This window comes from Channa argus, chromosome 6 (assembly GCF_033026475.1).
Source record: "Channa argus isolate prfri chromosome 6, Channa argus male v1.0, whole genome shotgun sequence".
Classification (NCBI taxonomy): domain Eukaryota; kingdom Metazoa; phylum Chordata; class Actinopteri; order Anabantiformes; family Channidae; genus Channa; species Channa argus.
Window position 1 is genome coordinate 26,696,912 of NC_090202.1, and position 19,646 is coordinate 26,716,557.

At 40.4% G+C, this 19,646-nt stretch overlaps 1 protein-coding gene and 2 non-coding genes across 6 annotated transcripts; 1 reads left to right on the forward strand and 2 right to left on the reverse strand.

Annotated features, from left to right (window-relative positions):
- Positions 1-22: 22 nt before the first annotated feature.
- On the forward strand, positions 23-15,336 carry LOC137128769 (heterogeneous nuclear ribonucleoprotein L-like). Of its 4 annotated transcripts, none has more exons than XM_067507276.1 (14): positions 23-180; positions 2,905-3,020; positions 3,753-3,990; positions 4,235-4,320; positions 4,679-4,775; positions 5,493-5,565; positions 9,097-9,129; positions 9,917-10,036; positions 10,968-11,215; positions 11,636-11,757; positions 12,158-12,359; positions 12,567-12,624; positions 13,035-13,145; positions 14,124-15,336. In XM_067507276.1, exons 1-14 carry the CDS (start codon positions 103-105, stop codon positions 14,180-14,182), a joined length of 1,641 nt encoding a protein of 546 aa, XP_067363377.1. In that variant the 5' UTR covers positions 23-102; the 3' UTR covers positions 14,183-15,336. The 4 variants fall into 4 exon arrangements, with proteins under 4 accessions (XP_067363377.1, XP_067363379.1, XP_067363378.1 ...); XM_067507278.1 differs by having other exon boundaries at positions 9,917-9,988; XM_067507277.1 differs by lacking the exon at positions 9,097-9,129.
- A 1,218-nt stretch (positions 15,337-16,554) lies between these two features.
- On the reverse strand, positions 16,555-16,718 carry LOC137129589 (U1 spliceosomal RNA). The gene has a single exon (XR_010914747.1). It is a non-coding gene; the product is annotated as a U1 spliceosomal RNA (small nuclear RNA).
- Positions 16,719-19,110: 2,392 nt separating this feature from the next.
- LOC137129597 (U1 spliceosomal RNA) lies at positions 19,111-19,274 on the reverse strand. The gene has a single exon (XR_010914755.1). It is a non-coding gene; the product is annotated as a U1 spliceosomal RNA (small nuclear RNA).
- Positions 19,275-19,646: the final 372 nt, after the last annotated feature.

Here is a 19,646-nt window from a genome sequence, read left to right on the forward strand (position 1 = left end):
GGTACAGATAGAATGGGCGGGGAAGGCGGAGGCTCGTATTTCTTGACTTTCCGTCCGCTTCAGTTCATCGTCATTGCCACCAACCTTTTTAACTGGGACAACATGGCTACTGCAACGAGCCGTTACTACAGTGAAGACGGTAGGGCAACGAAAAGGCAGAAAACTGACGGAATGGCCACGGTGAGTTGCGCCCTCTAAGCCAAAGTGTATATTAGTTGATGGACATATCAACCTCACACGGTGGTGGTGGTGGAGTTTGATTCATTCAAATGCGCGCTGGGAAAAATGTCAAGAGGAGTCGGTGATTAAATCTGAGCGGCGGATTATAGCGTTAATCTCTTGTTTTCGTAAACTTTATATCGTATTTAATGAATTTTAGATGAACAAAGAATACCTCCCAACACGCATATCTTTCAGTGAGACAGCTAAAATCGGATAGTTTGTGGTGGTTTGTCGAATGGGCCTCGTTGGAGCCTGGCTTTTGTTCTAGCACCGGTAGCGTTAGCCGCGTGCTAGCGGTGAGCTAACGCTACACACCTTAAACTGGGTAAATGGTGACACTGGTTAGCAGCGAACCGGATGTGGGGTTTTTTTTGGGGGGGGGGGTGGCGGCGGCGTGGAGTGACACTTATGTCTTTTTATATAAGTAGGTCTGATTAGGCAAGTATTTGTTTAGCGTTAGGGTAAAAATTTTTAAGCGTGACAACAACCCACAGTACACCACAATTATCAGGCCCCCGTGAAACCGCAACCGGAAATGTTTTTTTTTACAGGTGACTAAGTTTTCACAATAAAATGTCATGCTGACTTGCTGAAGCTGTCGTGTGTGTAGCCTATACACAAAACAGAACCGCAAAATACACCGACCGTAGACAGGTGCAGCGTTACTTAATTCAGGTATTTGAGTGTACACGTTTCCCTTCTATTGATTTATCTGTTGTCCCTTCAATTCAGATCATCTGACTTGATGCCGAATGAGAGTTGAACTGAAAGTATCGGGTGTATTTTTAGTCTATAATTGATTAATTTAGATTTGGTTGCTGACAGTTCAGTTCAGCTTCACACAGTTTTAAGTTAGAGCAGAGCCTGATTTCTGTAGTGTAACAAGGACTATAGTTGGCCACCCAAATTCTAACTAAAACGGACTTTTTCACAGCTGGCTGCTGAGGTCTAAATGTGTGACTTTTGACAGCATTTATTTACTTTAAACAGTCCGTTTTGTTTAGCTCCATTGTCTCTCTCCCTGCATCAGAGACATATTGATGTCCAACATTCCAAAATTTCAGTCAAAACTGTCGCTTTGACTCACAATAGAGCATTGACATCACTGAGTAGAAGATATTGGCCAACATCAATTTTTAGAGAGCAAGGAGGCCGATGGGTGATTTATAATGCAGTTAAGTTTTATTTCCTTTCACTTTTTGCAAGATAGGAAAAAACTTGTTCAATAAAAGAAGTATACTCAACCAAAATTGACATTTTATGATTAAGGAGAATATGTAAATTATTGCAAGTAATTGAAACTTTGCTTTGAGGAAATTGACATCAGAAACAGATTAGAATCTAAAGTCCTAAAAATATTTCTAAGGCCCAAACAATATCTGTTGAAACTACTTATGTTTAAAGCATCAAATACACACAATTCTCACTTCCTAAATATTACAATGTGCTGAGTCAACTATATGTTGAAGGCCGTAGTCTTTAATGCTGTTGAGCTTCGTTGTGTTCTACTAACACGGGTTGCTGTTTATTTTAGCACATCTGTATCACTGAACCTGTGCAAAGCACAGAATCATCACAGTACAGTTGAACAGCAGCATCTTCCACAATGATCATACTGCATCTGCATCAGCTCCTAAAACTGACTTTTAATTCAACGTAGGGTTACTTTACATGTAGATTCTAACAATAATTTCTCGGTGGAGTTCAAAACGTAGATATGAAGCTATTATAGAAACCCCTCAACATCACTGATCCTGTGTCCTCCTCTCAGTCATGTGACTTTGCTAAGCAGGTGGTCTATTCCTGGCAGGGCGGGCTTGACAGTGGGGTCTGCTATCTACCAAAACTATCCCATTTTTATGATTCATAGTAAATTGGGCTAAATGGTCACTGTATCGTAGCATGTGTATAGACAGTTTTCGCATAAGCATGTGCATAGTAATTAACAATCGGCCAACATGCACACTAATGTGACAGTGGACGAAAGATTGTGGGCACAGCTGAAATTACTCAACATAAGCACTGAAACTATTCACTCTACACCTGAAATGGTGACAGTGTTATGTAGAGGGAGACACTAGAAGCTGATCCACAACATGACATGTATTATTATTATTTATTTATTCATTCAAACTGTTTGGGGAAAGTGACTTATTTAAAACGTCTAAAAGATATTTGTGTTAAATTTTCTGACTTTAAGCCGACTTTGTTCTAAAATCTTTTCAGCCCTTCACTCCGTTGTATGTTCCTCTCTGTCTCATTTACATTACAGTTAAGAAATCAAACAGTAACCTTGTTACTTAAGTCCATATTAATGCGCTGATTGGCTATATGAGAAGTGTCACACTACTCAGACCAGGTGTTCATACACATTCAGGCTCCATAGTTTCTTCCAACATTAAACACAAAACAGTGGACATTCTTTTCTTTTTTCCCTCCCTGTCCTAATAACTTGTATAACAATATCCAATTAAACTCACATTGCTAATAATTGGGATGTTTTTTTTTTTTTTGTAGGATTTGGAGATTTTGGTTTTAGAGTTATTCAAATACAAATTGCAAACAACTGGAGAACTGTTTATTGCAGACAACATTGTCACAAAGACGGCTCTGTATGTCAGTGCTCTATAAATAGAAATGTTGACACTGAACATGTTGCATATTCTGTTTACTTCAATACAGGGTTACGAAGATCCACACAAGACCCTTCCATCTGTGGTTGTGCATGTCCGGGGGCTAGTGGATGGTGTTACAGAAGCTGATCTGGTTGAGGCCTTACAAGAATTTGGAGCAATCAGGTAGAGAATGGTTAAAAAAATAGAGCTTTTATTTTTTTGAATGAGTCCTGGTTTCTATGCTAAGATTCTGATGGTTTTGCAGTATTGTGTTGTTGTTGTTTTTTTTCCCTAATGCATGTCTGGGTCAATAACTTACTGTCAGGATCCTATAGAACTAGTCAGATTTCTGAAGAATTCTGTTGTACGAGTAAAAAACAAAAAAACAAAAACGGCTTAATAGCAATGCACCATGTTATTCTTCAAAACAAAGTGTTAAAGTGGCTGTAATCTGTTACAACAATACATTTACATTTAGTCATTTAGCAGACGCTTTTATCCAAAGCAACTTACAAATGTGGTACAAGGCAGCCAAAATCTAAGTCAACATCCAAGCAAAGTCCTATCAGAAGAAGTGTTTCCATTTCATGAGGTGGAAGAGTTCTGTTTTTAGCAGGTTTTTTTTTTTTTTAATATTGGGAGTGAGGTTACTGAGCGTGCAGAGGTTGGTTGTGAGTTGGGTTGTATAATCCGTGAGGGATCTTTCTGATGTTGTAGAGGGCAAATCGGCAGTTGAGGGTAATTGTTATAAAGTTAGAACCATGAGTAGGAAGGCTAGACAGCCAATAAGTGTCCCCTCCACATCCCAAAGTGTTCTGTGGTGTGAAAAATCAATACTGAAAGTGTATATAACAGATTAACCAGAGTTAACAGCATCCATTTGTTTTATGTAACCTCTTCATTGCCTTTGTTTAGCTATGTGGTAGTGATGCCCAAGAAGCGTCAGGCACTGGTGGAGTATGAAGACATGAACGGCTCATCCACAGCTGTAACCTATGCTGCAGACAACCAAGTTTATATTGCTGGTCACCCAGCCTTTATCAACTACTCCACTAGCCAGAAGATTTCCAGGCCGGGAGACTCTGACGATTCCAGAAGTGTTAACAATGTTCTTCTCTTCACTATCATGAACCCAATCTACCCCATCACCACGGTAAATGCAAAATGTTGGCCAGCTCTGTTTTATTTATTTATTTATTTTTTAACGTTTCATCTAATTAAACTCTAATGGGCCCCGAGTGTCCCGGCTTAAACAACTGGCAAGTGTTATTGAAATCTGTAACAAGCGGAAGCAGCTTTAGATCTATTTTAGCCTGTGGTTTCTATCTTGAATCCAGGAGGAAATTATCTGTCTGTAGTAATCACAGCAATAAGTTATGTCTCATCTATAAAAACAGGACGTCCTCTACACTATCTGTAACAACTGCGGGCCTGTCCAGAGAATCGTCATCTTCAGGAAGAATGGTGTCCAGGCAATGGTTGAATATCCTTTTCCAGAAACGGCTGGCTGACATAGTGCTTTTTAACAAATTTCAACCACTAATCAAACGACTCCTAGTGTATTTTCACAACATACAGCTGGATTTTGCTACAGATGCCAACTATGATTGAGCAGACAGGTTTAGTCACTACTTTAATAGTCATTACTCTGAAATGTTGAGCTTGTTTGAAACGCCTCTTCCTGGCACTCACTTACTCACACAAACCTGTTTAACCCAATATTATTGTCAATATGTTGTACAACTACAGCAAAATGCAGCTATTTTAGTGTCATTCTTTCTTTTCGTTATTTAATATCGGAGAAACGGTTCATTTTGATTTGTCCTTAACCCTGTCTGTACATTTGACTCGGTGCAAAGCGCTCAACGGGCCAAAGCGTCACTCAATGGAGCAGACATCTACTCTGGCTGCTGCACACTGAAGATCGAGTATGCCAAGGTACTACTGCAGCACATTCCACTGCTACCATTAATGAACCAAACGGGTGTGGTGGCAGTTTTATAAAGAAGGTCACAGTATAATACAAACTAACATGGTCGACCTGATGGTCAACAAATTCAGGTTTTGCAGGTAATACGGGAAGGTGTTGTGATACATGACAGTAACTCTCTTACTGTAAATCTGTATATAGACCAGGGGTCACCAACATGGCGCCCGTGGGCACCAGGTAGCCCGCGAGGACCACATGAGTGTTCTAAAAACAGCTCACCGTAGCGCCACTTACCAATGAGCTGCATCAAATTTTTTTGTTGCTATTCTTTTTTTAAATCACATTTGAGAGTTATTGTGAGAAATCATTAACAGGATCCGTGTCTTCACATAGATGATCATTAATTTAATTAATTCTTAATAATAACATATAATTAACAGTAAATTGAGCAAATGTGTTATTTCAAAAGTGCGTATTAAACTGGTAGCCCTTCATATTAATCAGTACCCAAGAAGTAGCTCTCAGCTTCAAAAAGGTTGGTGACCCCTGATATAGAGTATTCTGCAGCAAATCAAATGGCCAATCTGCTTTAAAAATCCCTATGATGTCCTGAAAAGCTGTGAAACCTTAGTTGGCGTTGATTGTTGGGATTGTGACCTCTATATTGAAAGTTGTATCTTATCATATATTCATGCTTGTTGTTCATGAAAATCACTTTTCCCCAGCCCACTCGTCTGAATGTTTTCAAGAATGACCAAGACACTTGGGACTACACAAACCCTAATCTCGGAGGACCAGGTAAAACCTTAAACTCATGAACACTCCCAAGCATTTACTGATAGCCACACGCTTTGTATCTGAGAAGCCTGATCCTCTCAAGCACCCTTACTGCCAATCTGGGGAGTTTTCGACTTGCAGGCTCCTGGGAAGCTGGAGGAAAAACCCTTCATTGATAATGCTACTAAAATCATACATTTTTCATTTGTGGTCCAATTAATGGTTTTTGGAAGAATTTGAGTGGCATTATGACTGAAGTGTGGCTTTGGGTTTAACTCTTGACACTTCTCATCTACATTGTTAATATGCAGGAACAGAGTTTGTACATCAGGGACATACTTTCAAGATTCATATTTAGGTAATTCATGCATTCCAGCACAATGGATACTTCTAGAAGCTGGGGAGTCTGGGGCACATCATTTCAAGAATAAAACTCAGTTTTGAATGCAGGATATTCTTTTGAAAATGAAATGAGAAAGTTTCAAAAAACCAATGACATTGGCCTACAGTGTGGTGGGAATGGCAGGAACACACGTGTATGCAGATTAAATTACCTGCAATATGATTCATACGGTTTCTGAAAGCTGGGGTTCCTCTTTATGTCTAGGCCAGCTGTACTCCTAGCTGTTGTTCCTGCAGCAGTTTATGGGATTGTGGAACCTCTTAGGGGTCGAGCTGTTATTACTGGTGACATTAACTTCCCCTCATACAGTTATAATTTAAGTTCACTGCAGGTATCTTTCATTATTGTATAATCATTAGTCATGAAAGAGCCAAATATTTTAAACTATTATCGAATTATGCTAAATCTTCTATCTAGTTGCTTGGATGCAGTTTGTCACTTGTAGAATAATTACGTGACTGTGTCCTTTTCATCTGTTAATGTCACTGAGGTCAGTGGAGTTTTTTTCCTTCTTTGTTCTTTACAGTCAGATATTAATGTACTATTGCTGATTCTATTGATCTGTGCAAATCAGTGTAATCAATGTAGTCTTCATGTTAACATCACAGTAAGAAGCAACGTCGAGTTCAACCAGGTTTTTTTTATTTTTTGCCAACGTGTTAGTTCCTGCCACTGTTCCTCACCACACGTGTAATTGTTGTAGAGTGTTTGAATTACATAAGATTTAAAAAGTAAACTAGAGAAACTCAATTTATTTATTTTTTTTAAAATAACTTTAAAGACTGTTTGTTTGATTCTGGTCTTTTCCGCTGTTTAACTCCTGAACCCTCAAATTCCCTTTTGGCTTTTTTTTTTTTCCAGACAAATTATTAATTCCTGAGTTTAGCCAAAAATGGTTTGATGTGAAGTTGTGGTTCTGACAAATGACCGGTTGGTCAAAGTAGTGTCAGACGGCTTAATCTAAAAGCCATGTTTTGTTTTTTTTGTCTGACAAGTTAGAACAGAGGTTTGGACCAGCATCTGGAACATTATGTGACTTAGCTGTTCTGATTAATCTGTGATCTTAACATGCTCAACAACTTTTGCTATGAGGGCAAAACAAATACATGCTGACATCACCATTCAGCAATCACCATCTCAACTATCCACTTGTTCAGTGAGGACACAACCATACAAAGGGCCAAATGCCCCCTGAGACACAAGGGGATAAACTACAAGACACCACCCATTCAACGATGTAGGACTGATAACCCACTCATTCCTCATCTACGCATTCCAGCACCAGAGCCACGAAGACAACGCACACTTCTAGAGGTCGGGGAGTTTTGGGCACTGAGCTACACTTAGTCCCTCCCCCCTCTTTCTCCTTTCTTCTTCTCTCACCCATTTTGTGACACACTTGAGGCAGGCCACAGCTTCCCCCCCACTGTCAACACCAAATGGAGACTGATACCAGAGAAGACACAACATCCACCCAAACAGAAGTAGCGAGACATCTCTCAGTACAACAGATGATGCATACTGATACTAACCGGTCGACCAAGACCACACTTTTGTAAAAGCCGTGGCCCTTCCTGTACTGTTTTGGGCAGGAGAGCTCGCCACGCTTGTTTACACGAAAACAAAACATTTGAGCGACACACTCTCCAACACTTGGTGAAGCCGTACCAACTGATTCAATAGATGACAAACACCCTGAATCAAGCTGTAGCCAATCACACTGGAGTCAACACAACTGATGAAGACAAGACACTGCTGACAACACCATCAAGTACACTCAGAGCCCAGTCAGGCCCATTTTGCTTTTATCCCATCTTTCCTCCCACATGGAATTCAGCTTTTCTCTCTTGCTCTTTCCTCATGTTTTCCTCCCTCTGGTTTTCTAACTACATGCATCCCTGTTTAGCTATCCTTTTGAGTGCAGCTTTTTTCTCTAAATATTTATTAGTCTCTAGAACCTGTGTAACGCCTTCCATGTGATGCAGGTTTGGCAATTTGCGGCTAAGAGGAGCCAGCTTCCCAACTGAAATGTACTCTGGCAGCCTCAAGGCCAACCAGTGGGTGCTAACTGGACTATTCCAAAATGGATCAAAAAGGATGGAAACAGCCAGCTCACCCACCCACCAATGGGCGTTTCAGCTTGAAAAAACCAGGAATCGCTGTGGTGGAGAGTTATCTCCCCATAAGAGGAAATGGAAAAGAGTATGGGATGAAATGAATTGAGTGGAGAGTGGTGGAACTACTGCTGCAAATGTCGTCCTCCCTGTTTGTAAGACTGCAGTAAGTAAATCGAGCCCCCCCCTCTCAGGGAACATAACTGCACAGCACCACATGATCGCAAAGCGCAGCACCCAACACCGCCATACAAGACTGACTTTTTTCTCTCTCCCCCCCCCCCCCCCCCTCATACAGGCTTAACCTTTCTGGAAGAATATTGTTCTGTCAGCCTGCGTTAATGTCACTAGAACCTATTGTATGTTTGTGGTGTTGCTCCCCCTGTTGGCAGCCATTGGGGTTTTTTTTGTGTAATTCCTTGGAGCTAAGCAGTCCCTCAAGGAATTCAGAATGTTGCCATTGCATTAATTCAGCTGATCCCTGTGAACTTGGAATTTAAAACATCCATTAAACATCACAATGTGTGTTTTTGTTTTGTCTTTTAAAGCTGTTGCCAAATCCCGAATCAAGACTGAATCCTGAAGGGACTGCTTAAGTAGTACTTGCTTTGGGAATGAAGTTGTGACTTTTAATCTGGGGAACGGGCGTCATGTTAATGTAGGATGTGCCGAGTCCATTTCCTGCTTTTTTTTTTTTTTTTTTTTTAATGGGTCAAGCACATCACAGTGAAAACGGTTTTTCATCACCACTTACCTGCTGGTGTCTAAAATTTGCAAGGCGCGGTCACAATACTTTGTCTGACAAATCGGCGTTCCGAATCTGCCAAAGCCTGGTTGGTCACCTGGAGCAGTATTACGTTATTGCATTTGCTAGATAGTTTCTGTCCAGAAAGTTTCCAAATGTCAGAAGTGCACAGTGCACTGCGCACTTCTGACATTTAACTGGGGTAAATTCACATTTGCCCATAAATCAATGTACCTTTTGATTAACCTGGCTTCCATTCTGATTGTGTATGATTGTTGTGTACTGTACAGATGGTGATGCAGATGGCAATGGGAGCAGTGCAGGTGTGTGTGAGCGTACAAACTTTATATTCAATTTAGTCGTTTGTGATATTTATCCAGAGTGATGTTTGCTCTCCTTATCCCTTTCACTTCCAAGATCAGAGGTACCAATTGCAGGTCCTCAAGAGCCCCTTTCCTGCCAGTTGCTCGACTATCCCTGCCCCCCAACCCTCTGCTGATTACCTGGATCAGTCAATCACAAACTGGTATCTTTCATTAACCAGGCACCACTGCTCCAAGTACTGAGCAGTGGATCGGGCAGAGTAGCAGCTCTTGAGGACCTGGGATTAGAACCCCTGTTCCAGCATCCACCTCATCTTTGCCATTTCCCCTGTCCCACTTTAACATATGAAGGTTTACGATTGTGGATGTTGTCTGATTAAAAGGACTTGTTTTACAGATGTATATCAGTCTTGCCATCTGTTACATTCCCATGTATCCCTTCACATTTCCCTAAACTAATAATTTAGAGCAAGATCAATCAGCTCCTGGGTTTGATTGTTGTAATATAGGAAGAGGGTTGTATTGCTCTCGCAGACTAGCTCAGTCTTTAAATGCATGCTTCTGTCTTTTGATTGAATCCTGACAAATGACTTGACCTTGTGCATTCAGAGGCAGCATTTTGTGTCAGTGTTAAATTGCCATGTTACATACTGTAAATGCTAAAGCATCGCATTGTCAGGTAGATTGTAGCCAGTCCTGCTTTCAGTCTCTTGTGGTTATATTTATCTGTCCCTTTTTTTCTTTCCATATCCTTTTTTTTTCTTTCTCTTACCTTCACCTTTCACAGAAGATGTGACTGCCAACCCCAACAAGCGTCAGAGACAACCAGCTCTGCTGGGCGACCACCCTCCAGAATACGGTATGGCCCTCTCAAACCTGGGGGAACAAGAAAACATGACGAACCTGGGTATTAGAAATGTCATACTCATCTCTTCTATATTCTTTTTTGGCCTCTCTACACCACGACATTGTGAAATGAGACACTTATGGTATGAGCAAAGTCAAGAATTTCAGTTTTAATTCAAAGGATTTGACTAAATCTGCTGTCGACTACTCGGATTTACAGCCATTTTCATACACAGCACTTTTGGTGGCTGAATGATGGAACAAGCAGTTGCATAGCCAGGTGTGTCTAAGCCAGTAAAAACAAAATAAATCCACCAGAAAGATGTGCTAAACGCTGGGAGTGGCTAATAAAACCCTTTAGGCCAGCAATGGCCAAACTGCAGGTTCTGAGGTGTGTAGGATTCAGCTACATATACAACATATGCTGCTTTATAATGCAGATGGAACATGACCCAAACACAAGACTTTCTCATGGCAAAGAAATGAAACTGGCCAAGTCGGGCAGCTGCAGTAAAGGCCTGGCAAAGCATCTCAAGGGAGGAAAATCTGGTCATGTCCATGGCTTCCAGACTTCAGGCAATGACTGCAGACGATTTCCATCCCAGTATCAAAGGCAACTTGTTATTCATGTTAACTTAGTCTGTGCCTCGAAAATGGGGGGGTTTGTATGGAAGTGGCTGTAATTCCTCAATGTTTAATGCCACACTTGTCAAATCTCTTAAGCTGGAAATCTTGACTTTACTAAAATCTGGTTTTCTCTTAAATTGGTGGTGCAGAGGGCAGGTGCCAAAAAATCTTTTTTCCAATATTTATGAACCTATCTTTACATTTAATACATGATCTTATTATAAATGACTTCTCCACACAGTGCTAGTTTTAATTAACTCTACATTTGCTCCACTTTATCTGATGCTCCTGCAAATCTTTTTTTTTTTTTTTTCTGTTTTCTTTAAACTAATGATCAAACTTTTTTGTTTTTTCTCTCTCTTCAGGAGGTGGTTACCATGGCTATGATGAGAGCTATGGATCTCCACCCTATGAGGGTCGCAGAATGGGTCCACCAATGAGAGGGCGTGGAGGAAGAAGTTACGGGCCGGGCTACGGACCACCTCCACCTCCTCCTGGAGAGTATGGTGCCCATGCAGATTCTCCCGTTGTCATGGTGTATGGATTGGAACCTATAAAGATGAATGCTGACCGCGTCTTTAATATCTTCTGTCTTTATGGCAATGTCGAGCGGGTTAGTATGTCAAAGTTCACCTTTGTCCCATTTTTGACACAGTTCACCCTGCAAAGGCTTTTGTAACCAAGTCGCCAATATACTTGTAGTAATGTGACATATAATGTGCAGATGTAAGTAGTGTTTTCATTTGTAAAGATTAAAATGTGTAGATTGTGTGAAATATAAAAAAGGAGAACTAAGTCTTGCAGCAAGCAGTTGTCCCGTTTCTATAAATAGCTGCACCTAAAATAATAGTTTTAAATACTTTATGTGACGTTAGACGGAAATAAGTTGGCAACTGCAGGACAATGACTAAAGCAAAAACAAATAACTAACAATTAAAAGACAAGTCAGCTTTTCCTGGGATGTATTTTGAGCTTTGCTGCGTTTTGCTGTGTTGCATAAAACTTCAAATGTGTCTTCGTACACTTTGTGCAGGTGAAGTTCATGAAGAGTAAACCTGGGGCAGCCATGGTGGAAATGGGAGACTGCTATGCAGTAGACCGCGCCATCACTCACCTCAACAACAATTTCTTGTTTGGACAGAAATTGAATGTGTGGTGAGTTCAACTTATCCAGTTCAGCATCAGTGAGTTCTGATGTAAAATAAAGTGTAGAGGGTAGATTACACAGACGCTCTCTACCCCCACACGGCACCTTAAGCACATACTCTGGTAACACTATTCGGGTTGTTGTTGTGTTTTAGTTTTCTTTAGCAGATTTTTACTCTCTCTCCCTACAGATCATTATGTTCTGACTTAGCTTTTAGGAATTGCTCCTCATACCGTTAACAAAGTAATGGATTATCAGTAATCATGTGAGGGTTTTGTGTGTGTGTGTTTAAATAGCTTTTGGTGGGTTTTAACTGCTGCTTTCACTAATTTATTTGTTGTACAAAACTCATGTCCCCAATCTGTCAGTGTCAGTGCTCTGAACCTGTGTAAATCTTTGTCCCTGCAGTGTGTCCAAGCAGCAAGCCATTGTACCTGGTCAGTGCTATGAACTTGAGGACGGCACAAGCAGTTTCAAGGATTTCCATGGTTCTAGGAACAACAGGTTCACTTCACCGGAACAGGCGGCCAAGAATCGCATCCAGCACCCGAGCAATGTGTTGCACTTCTTTAATGCCCAGCCAGATGTGACGCCAGAGGTTTTCTCTCAGGTCCGTAGAAAGTATATTGAGTGTTACGTGTGATGTTTAATTACACACACTGCCTGCAAGACACTTATCAGTGTGTTTTATTGCACTGGAATAGAGAAATGACCAGTTAAAGAAATTACAAATGTCCTTTTTAGTGGTTGCAAGATTTGACTATCAGAATAAAGTGTTTAACTGTTTTTTAATGTTGAACATTAAATCTTTTTACAGATTTGTGATGAGATTGGTGTGAAGTGCCCCATCAACGTCAAAATGTTTACAGGAAAGAGTAAGCTGCTTTGCTTCTATTCAAAATGCACATTTCTAGTGCTGCAACATGGCTAAAAAGAACCAGGACTGTCAATATATTGATATGTTTAATTGCAGAATGTCTGTATTTAATCAGAAAGATTTACTTGGTGTGAAAGGACACTGTTCACATTTTAATACTCAGTGGACACACGGTACTGAGTGAAAAGGTAAAATAATGTCCCTTTTCCTGTGTGATGCCAGTCCCACCCCTCAGCGTGGTGTGGACATGTTGGAGCTGCCAGGCAGCAGGTTTAGAGGTGGAGCAAAGAGGAGGTTTATGGATGTAGTGATGGACGACATGAAGGTAGAGAAGAGGAAGCAGATAGGATTTGATGGAAGCACATGGGTTTTTGACGTCTGACCCCTGTTGGCCTCTTTAACCACTAGGTGGTGCAGCTCCTAGTGATCGCAGTGCTTCAGGTCTGCTAGAGTGGGAGTCTATCAACGATGCCATGGAGGCCCTGGCCATGATGAACCACTACCAGATGAAGAATGCAGGTAAGATTGGTCACATCTTGTCTGAGGGGGAAACTTTGCTTCAAAGGCCGAGAGTTGTGCCGGAAGGTGACATTGAATGATTTGGAACAGGTGGTTTATGCAGCCATGAGCCAAATGAGAGATTTTAGCTACTAATTTGTGCAAATTGAATGAACCACCATTAAAACATCCATTCTGAGGAAAAGTTGGAGATTATGCTGGTCTATTAAAATGTCGCGGAAACGTTTTGGCTGTGCATACTAGGCTGCTATCAGCTCCTGGAAACTTAAGGTGGAATATCAAAGCATCAGTTCTCGTTGTGATTTACCACCTTAAATTTGAATAAAACAGCTTCAAACCTCGCGTGTTTTTGTTGCATCTATTGCACGAGACACACTTGACTGACATACAAAGTGCAAATGATAAAGAAGTAATTATCTTAGTTCTCACCTGGAGAAAAGTTGTAAAGCCTGGAGCATCTGTTCGTGCAGAACCACTCTGCCCACATTAGACCAACAACCTCCACCAATGCAAAAAATGTACAGAGATGATCTTCAAATGAAAACCTCAAAGTTAGCTTTACATTTTGAGACACTGGAAACGTGCTCATAGATTCTAAGCAAATAAATAATGAATTAAATACGTTTTGGTCAAGTATAAAAGTCAAATTATAGTACAAAAACTGCCTTTTCAAGTGGTATTTGGATTGAGATAACACTTTACCTACATCAGGTTTCATTTTGATCATCACTCAGCCCTATTTCCACATGAACAATCCTGTGGTACGTTTCATGTATCTAATGGCCTCTGAAGCCATAATCAGTGAAAGTTGCTTTAACTTTATAGGTTTGTTGCAGCTGAGTCGAATACAGCATCTTTCTCTGCAGCTGTAGTAGCGTCTGTCCATCTCTGGAAACTGGATGATAAACCAAAAACTTGTTAAATAAGCAAAGTTTTTGTTTGATGTTGCCTAATTGTTGTCTCTGTCCCCGGTTGCAGCTGGCCCTTATCCGTACACCCTCAAACTGTGCTTCTCCACCGTCCAACACGCCAACTGAGCTCAGCCTTCCAACGAAGAAGATGGAAGTCTGCTCTGTTGTTTATATGGACTTAAATCACAATTGCTTACAACACACTTCGGGAAAACACATCTTCAAAAACACTTTCATTTGATTTCTGGAAACTCTCCCCCAGTGCGTTTTTCTGAGGTTTTTATTTTACATGTCATTGGGTCACATGACACTTCGATTTCACCATGATGGACATGAGGATCAAAATGCAGTCTGTTGAAATTTGCTCCCCCTTAAAGATGTTTCCCTTACATTTAGTGTTTAAAGGCTGAGTGGTCAGTTGTCCACTCCACAGCATAAATGTTACAGGATGGAAACCGAGACATGACAGCGGAGGGTCTCACAGTGCACTTCAGTCCGTAACCCGTCCAGTATGGTGAGAAACACAGAGTTCATGTGACTCGGTGACAACTGTAAAAGTAAAAAAACCTCAATAGAGTATCGGTACCTTTTCTTTGTCTTTGGTATTAAATTGTCCTTTTTACTTTTGTATCATGATTATACAGTAGCCTGTGACGTGAGACGGCATATTTGAGATGATTGGATTTATGCTCAGGTGATTCAGTGGCAGTGGACATGGTTTTGTAAAGGAGTTGTCTTTTTGGACGTTTTGGTAAAGCTCAGTTTTTGGTTTTTATTGCTGCCTATTCAGTTCTGCTTTTGTCTGACTTGCTGACAGGTTTGTTTTTTTGTTTCTTAAATCTATCAGTTTCAAATAGTCCTTGGGTTTTTTTGCCGTTCAACTAATCTGCTGAATGGCAGCTTTTCTGTAACAATCCTCACTTTCACGGCCGCCTCCATGTCCAGTTTGCGCATGTATTCAGATGTGCTTTTCGTTTCCTCTTCTTACTTTTCACAAGTTTATATCAGGAGAAGATAAGCTATTATCCAGCTAGGACTTTTATGAGTTTATTGCCTACTACCTGTTGTGTTTTCCTGGAGGTTGTGGGTTCAATTTTAGCTGTAGCATGTTACCAGCTCATCACTTACCTTCAATGTTGACTTTATTTTTTTTTTTTTTTATATGTAGTATGTTCACTCTCACCCAGACACTAGACATACTAAAGATGGTCAGTTCTGTTGAAGAGTATCCAGTGTAATGAAAATAAAAGCTTTAAAAATTAAAATAGGCTTGTGTTAAACAGCTGTGTACATAATTAGTGTCTTCTGCCCAACGTGATCCTGACTCTCTATCAAGTGAATGGAAGCAGCGACCTCATTAAGGCTGCAGGTGATGGACGCTGGAAAGAAACGTGAGATTTGGTATATTGATCTAAAATCTTCAAGTATTAAGGGTCACAATCCTTTAGTAAGTGGGTTGGGAACATTTTAACCGTTCTGAAAGAATCCAAGAAACCATTTTAACAGGATGTTGTGTTTCTGTTGGAGAATTTTACAAACTTTTCATCAAATATAAAAGCATATATCTTTGAACTCTGCGTAGCCTTGTCACTGTCAAGTTTAACGGACTTTGCAAAGTCTCGCGATTTTAAACGGCTACAACTAGACTTGTCCCTAGTGCAGATGTTAAATTAGTCACACAATCCGCCATTGAATATTATAAAAAAAATATTTTGTGGTATTTATTTATTTGGACAAATCATTAAATGTCTTAATCTTCTAATGCAGATGTGTTAACATTAACTAGACAAACTTGCCTTTAGATGCCTGGAAACACCAGAGATTGTGTTTCAGGTCGGAAATTAGCTCAGCAGCACGATGTCAGTGCCCAACCGCGTTTAAACTGACTGGAGACAAGTCAAATCACACAAAACGGAATTAAAAAAATTACAAATTTCTATTGAGAGAAATATTTTGGCATCTTGTTAATAAGCACATGAGGGGGAAAAAATAAACTACAGTAAAATACAATATAAAATACCTGTTCCGGTTTGTCTGGCATTCCACATTTTGGTCATTTATCTTTTTTGTGCTAAAATAAAACCATTTACCTCGAAATTGACCTCGTAAACCCCCCCAACAAAATCCACCGGCCTAGTTTTTGTTTGGGGAATAAAGTCCGCTGTGGATTCGCAGAACACTCAACGTGTCACCGTGCTCCGCTTTAATGCCACATAAACCTCGCAAGAAGTAAGACGGCTGTGTTTTTACTGTAGATACCAGCATGCTAACGTTATGCTAATGCTACCTAACGTGGCGTTGAATCAGCACGAATCCAGCGTCACGGACGCATGTGACGACGTGCTAGTGAACTTGGGTTATTGATCTTTTCTTACTTATAATTCATGGAAACCATTAGGATAATATGAAATATTACTGAAATGACGACGGATACCATTCATGTAATTAGTGACTATTGTCACTAATTTCATGTATAGCTATTTTCGTTAACACGTCATCAGGGGAGAGCGCGAACGCAGTCCCCCACTACCACAAATTATGCAGTCGAGATTCCCACATTTGGGGAATTCGCAGGGGTCAGCACAGCCTGAGTGCAATGGCTGAGCCTCGCCCTGGGTGAACCACCTTCATGATCATGGTGTCTCCCCTGCCAGGTAAGTATGAGTTGTTCAGCTCACAGGCAGCGTGGTCTTTCACACACCAACCACACTGACTGAGGGTGCACACAACCCTTACAGGACATTGACAAAACACTCAGAACAGCACAAAAAGATAAATAGTTTCTAAAATTAGCAGCGGATATAATAACAGCTACATCTAATAGAATAAATAGTGTTGGCTAAACAGTTCTAGTGTAGCTGTAATTGTGGTGAAGAGACAGTTCACTAACAGAACGTCCACTGTTTCCCATCATGCAGTGCGGCACGTTCTGATGCCAAATCACCCGTTTTCTCTACTTTACTTTTGCAACACACCAAAACCAGCAATGAAGAGGAATTTTCATTGTGGGAGTGAAAACATTGGGAACAGGAGAAAAAGCACAATGGTTTCTAAAATTAGCAGCAGATCTAATAACAATTAAATCTAATAAACTGAATAGCGTTAGCTAAAGGGCAGGCAGCTGCTTGGGGCCCAGGCCAGTAGGGGCCCGAGGGCTGTTTCTTATTTTCCAAGTGTTTTAATACTTCTATGCACAAATCTATCTGTTTACCCAATTTACACAGTTTCTGTACTTAGATTTCAAGAAACACAAAAAAATAATATAGCAACTTATTTCAAAGGGAAACAGGAATTTTCCACAAACTCACTATTTTCTCTTTAGTTTTATACGAAGCATAATTTCGTATAAAACATACTTAATGTTTTACAGTATGCTGAATATTCCTTATTACTGTCTCACATGGAATTGTTTGTTGTTTAAAATCCAAAATATTCCTAGCTTTCCATAAATTTTCCTTTGGACTATCTACCACAAACCACAATTTATAAATATCTTTTTCTGAAGTACTCTGCCAACAACCGTATGTAATAGTTTCAAAACTCAGTCCACAATTATATAGGTCTTTTAGCCAAGGAGTCACAAACAACCAGATTTGCTCTGGGGCTCTGAGCACTGTTTGTACAATTCATTTTCAGAGAAAACTTTTTGTAGGCAAACACTGATGTACTATTTACCAGCTACATCTTTGAAAGTATTTACTGTTTACATTACTCCGCGCATTTTACATCGGGCCTCAGTCAGTTTGCCCACATTCTTGGAAAAGGGGCTAATTGCTTCTCAATCGGTGTCCTTGTTATTTTATTAACCACAATTTTTGTCAGCCCAATTTTAAAAAGGTCTCTACTATATCATAAATTCTAGAGTGAGTGTCAGAAAAAGGTGTCTTCAGTGGAATTCGTTGTCCCCACTCTCTTACCACCTTTTGGCCAATCCAGAAGAAGGCAGTGTCCCCACATAGCATCTTTTTATCATTCAAACTTTAAGAATTGGTTTAATCAACATTGCTTTCATTTCACTTTCATTTTCTGCTACTGCTTTTCCACCCATTTCCACAGGTCTGTACATCATATCTGTTTTTCATTTTTCATGCTGTCCACTCCAAATCCTTTTCTGAAGAGAGACAGTTTTTTTTATAAGGGTAGGTAGCTGCCACATATGTCAATGAGGCTTCTGCTTTTACCACTATAATCTTTCCTGTAAATGATAAGTCTCTATCTTTCCATTGTAGTCATTTTCCTTTCACTTTACGAAGTTTCACTCTCCAGTTGTTACATTTACATTTAGTCATTTAACAGACGCTTTTATCCAAAGCGACTTACAAGTGAGGTACAAGGCAGCAAAAATCTAAGTCAAGGAGAAAACATCAAAGCAAAGTCCCATCAGAAAAGTGTTCACAGTTCGCAAGATGCAAGTGCGACAAAGAGCAGAAAGGATTTTTTTTATTAAAAAAAAACAACAATAGATTTAAGTGCATAGGAAGATGCGGACGAGTTCTGTTTTCAGCAGTTTTTTGAATATTGGGAGAGAGTCAGCTGAGCGTGCAGAGTTTGGTAGCTCGTTCCACCATCGTGGGATCATCACGCTAAAGTTTTGCTTGGTGTCTTCTGTGCGGAGCTGGGACCAGCAGACGTCGTTCGTTGGCAGATCGCAGCGGGCGAGAAGGATTTTACATTAAAACAATGTGTAGATCTTCCATTTACCATCACCGTACTGTTACTATCAGTGTATAGAAGAAGCAACCATCTCTGGAAAATGTTGCCAAAACCTAAATGTGATGGAACAGCCTTTAGATATATATATGACCTATGCTGTCAAAGGATTTCTCCAGATCAGGATCATCACTGACGATTAACGGTGTGGAAACAGAAACACGCTATTCACCATTTGCCCACCAGGGAGCGTCATTTGCTCACTGATGCCTTCTGAGCGATTACGGCTTCTACAGTCATAAAGAGGATTTTACTGAATTCTTTATGCATCACTTTATTCTCTTCTCAACGTCATCGTTGTCGCCCTCTCTTGTAGATTATGTATTTTATTATTCACACGTCATCAGGGGAGAGCGCGAACGCAGTCCCCCACTACCACAAATTATGCAGTCGAGATTCCCACATTTGGGGAATTCGCAGGGGTCAGCACAGCCTGAGTGCAATGGCTGAGCCTCGCCCTGGGTGAACCACCTTCATGATCATGGTGTCTCCCCTGCCAGGTAAGTATGAGTTGTTCAGCTCACAGGCAGCGTGGTCTTTCACACACCAACCACACTGACTGAGGGTGCACACAACCCTTACAGGACATTGACAAAACACTCAGAACAGCACAAAAAGATAAATAGTTTCTAAAATTAGCAGCGGATATAATAACAGCTACATCTAATAGAATAAATAGTGTTGGCTAAACAGTTCTAGTGTAGCTGTAATTGTGATGAAGAGACAGTTCACTAACAGAACGTCCACTGTTTCCCATCATGCAGTGCGGCACGTTCTGATGCCAAATCACCCGTTTTCTCTACTTTACTTTTGCAACACACCAAAACCAGCAATGAAGAGGAATTTTCATTGTGGGAGTGAAAACATTGGGAACAGGAGA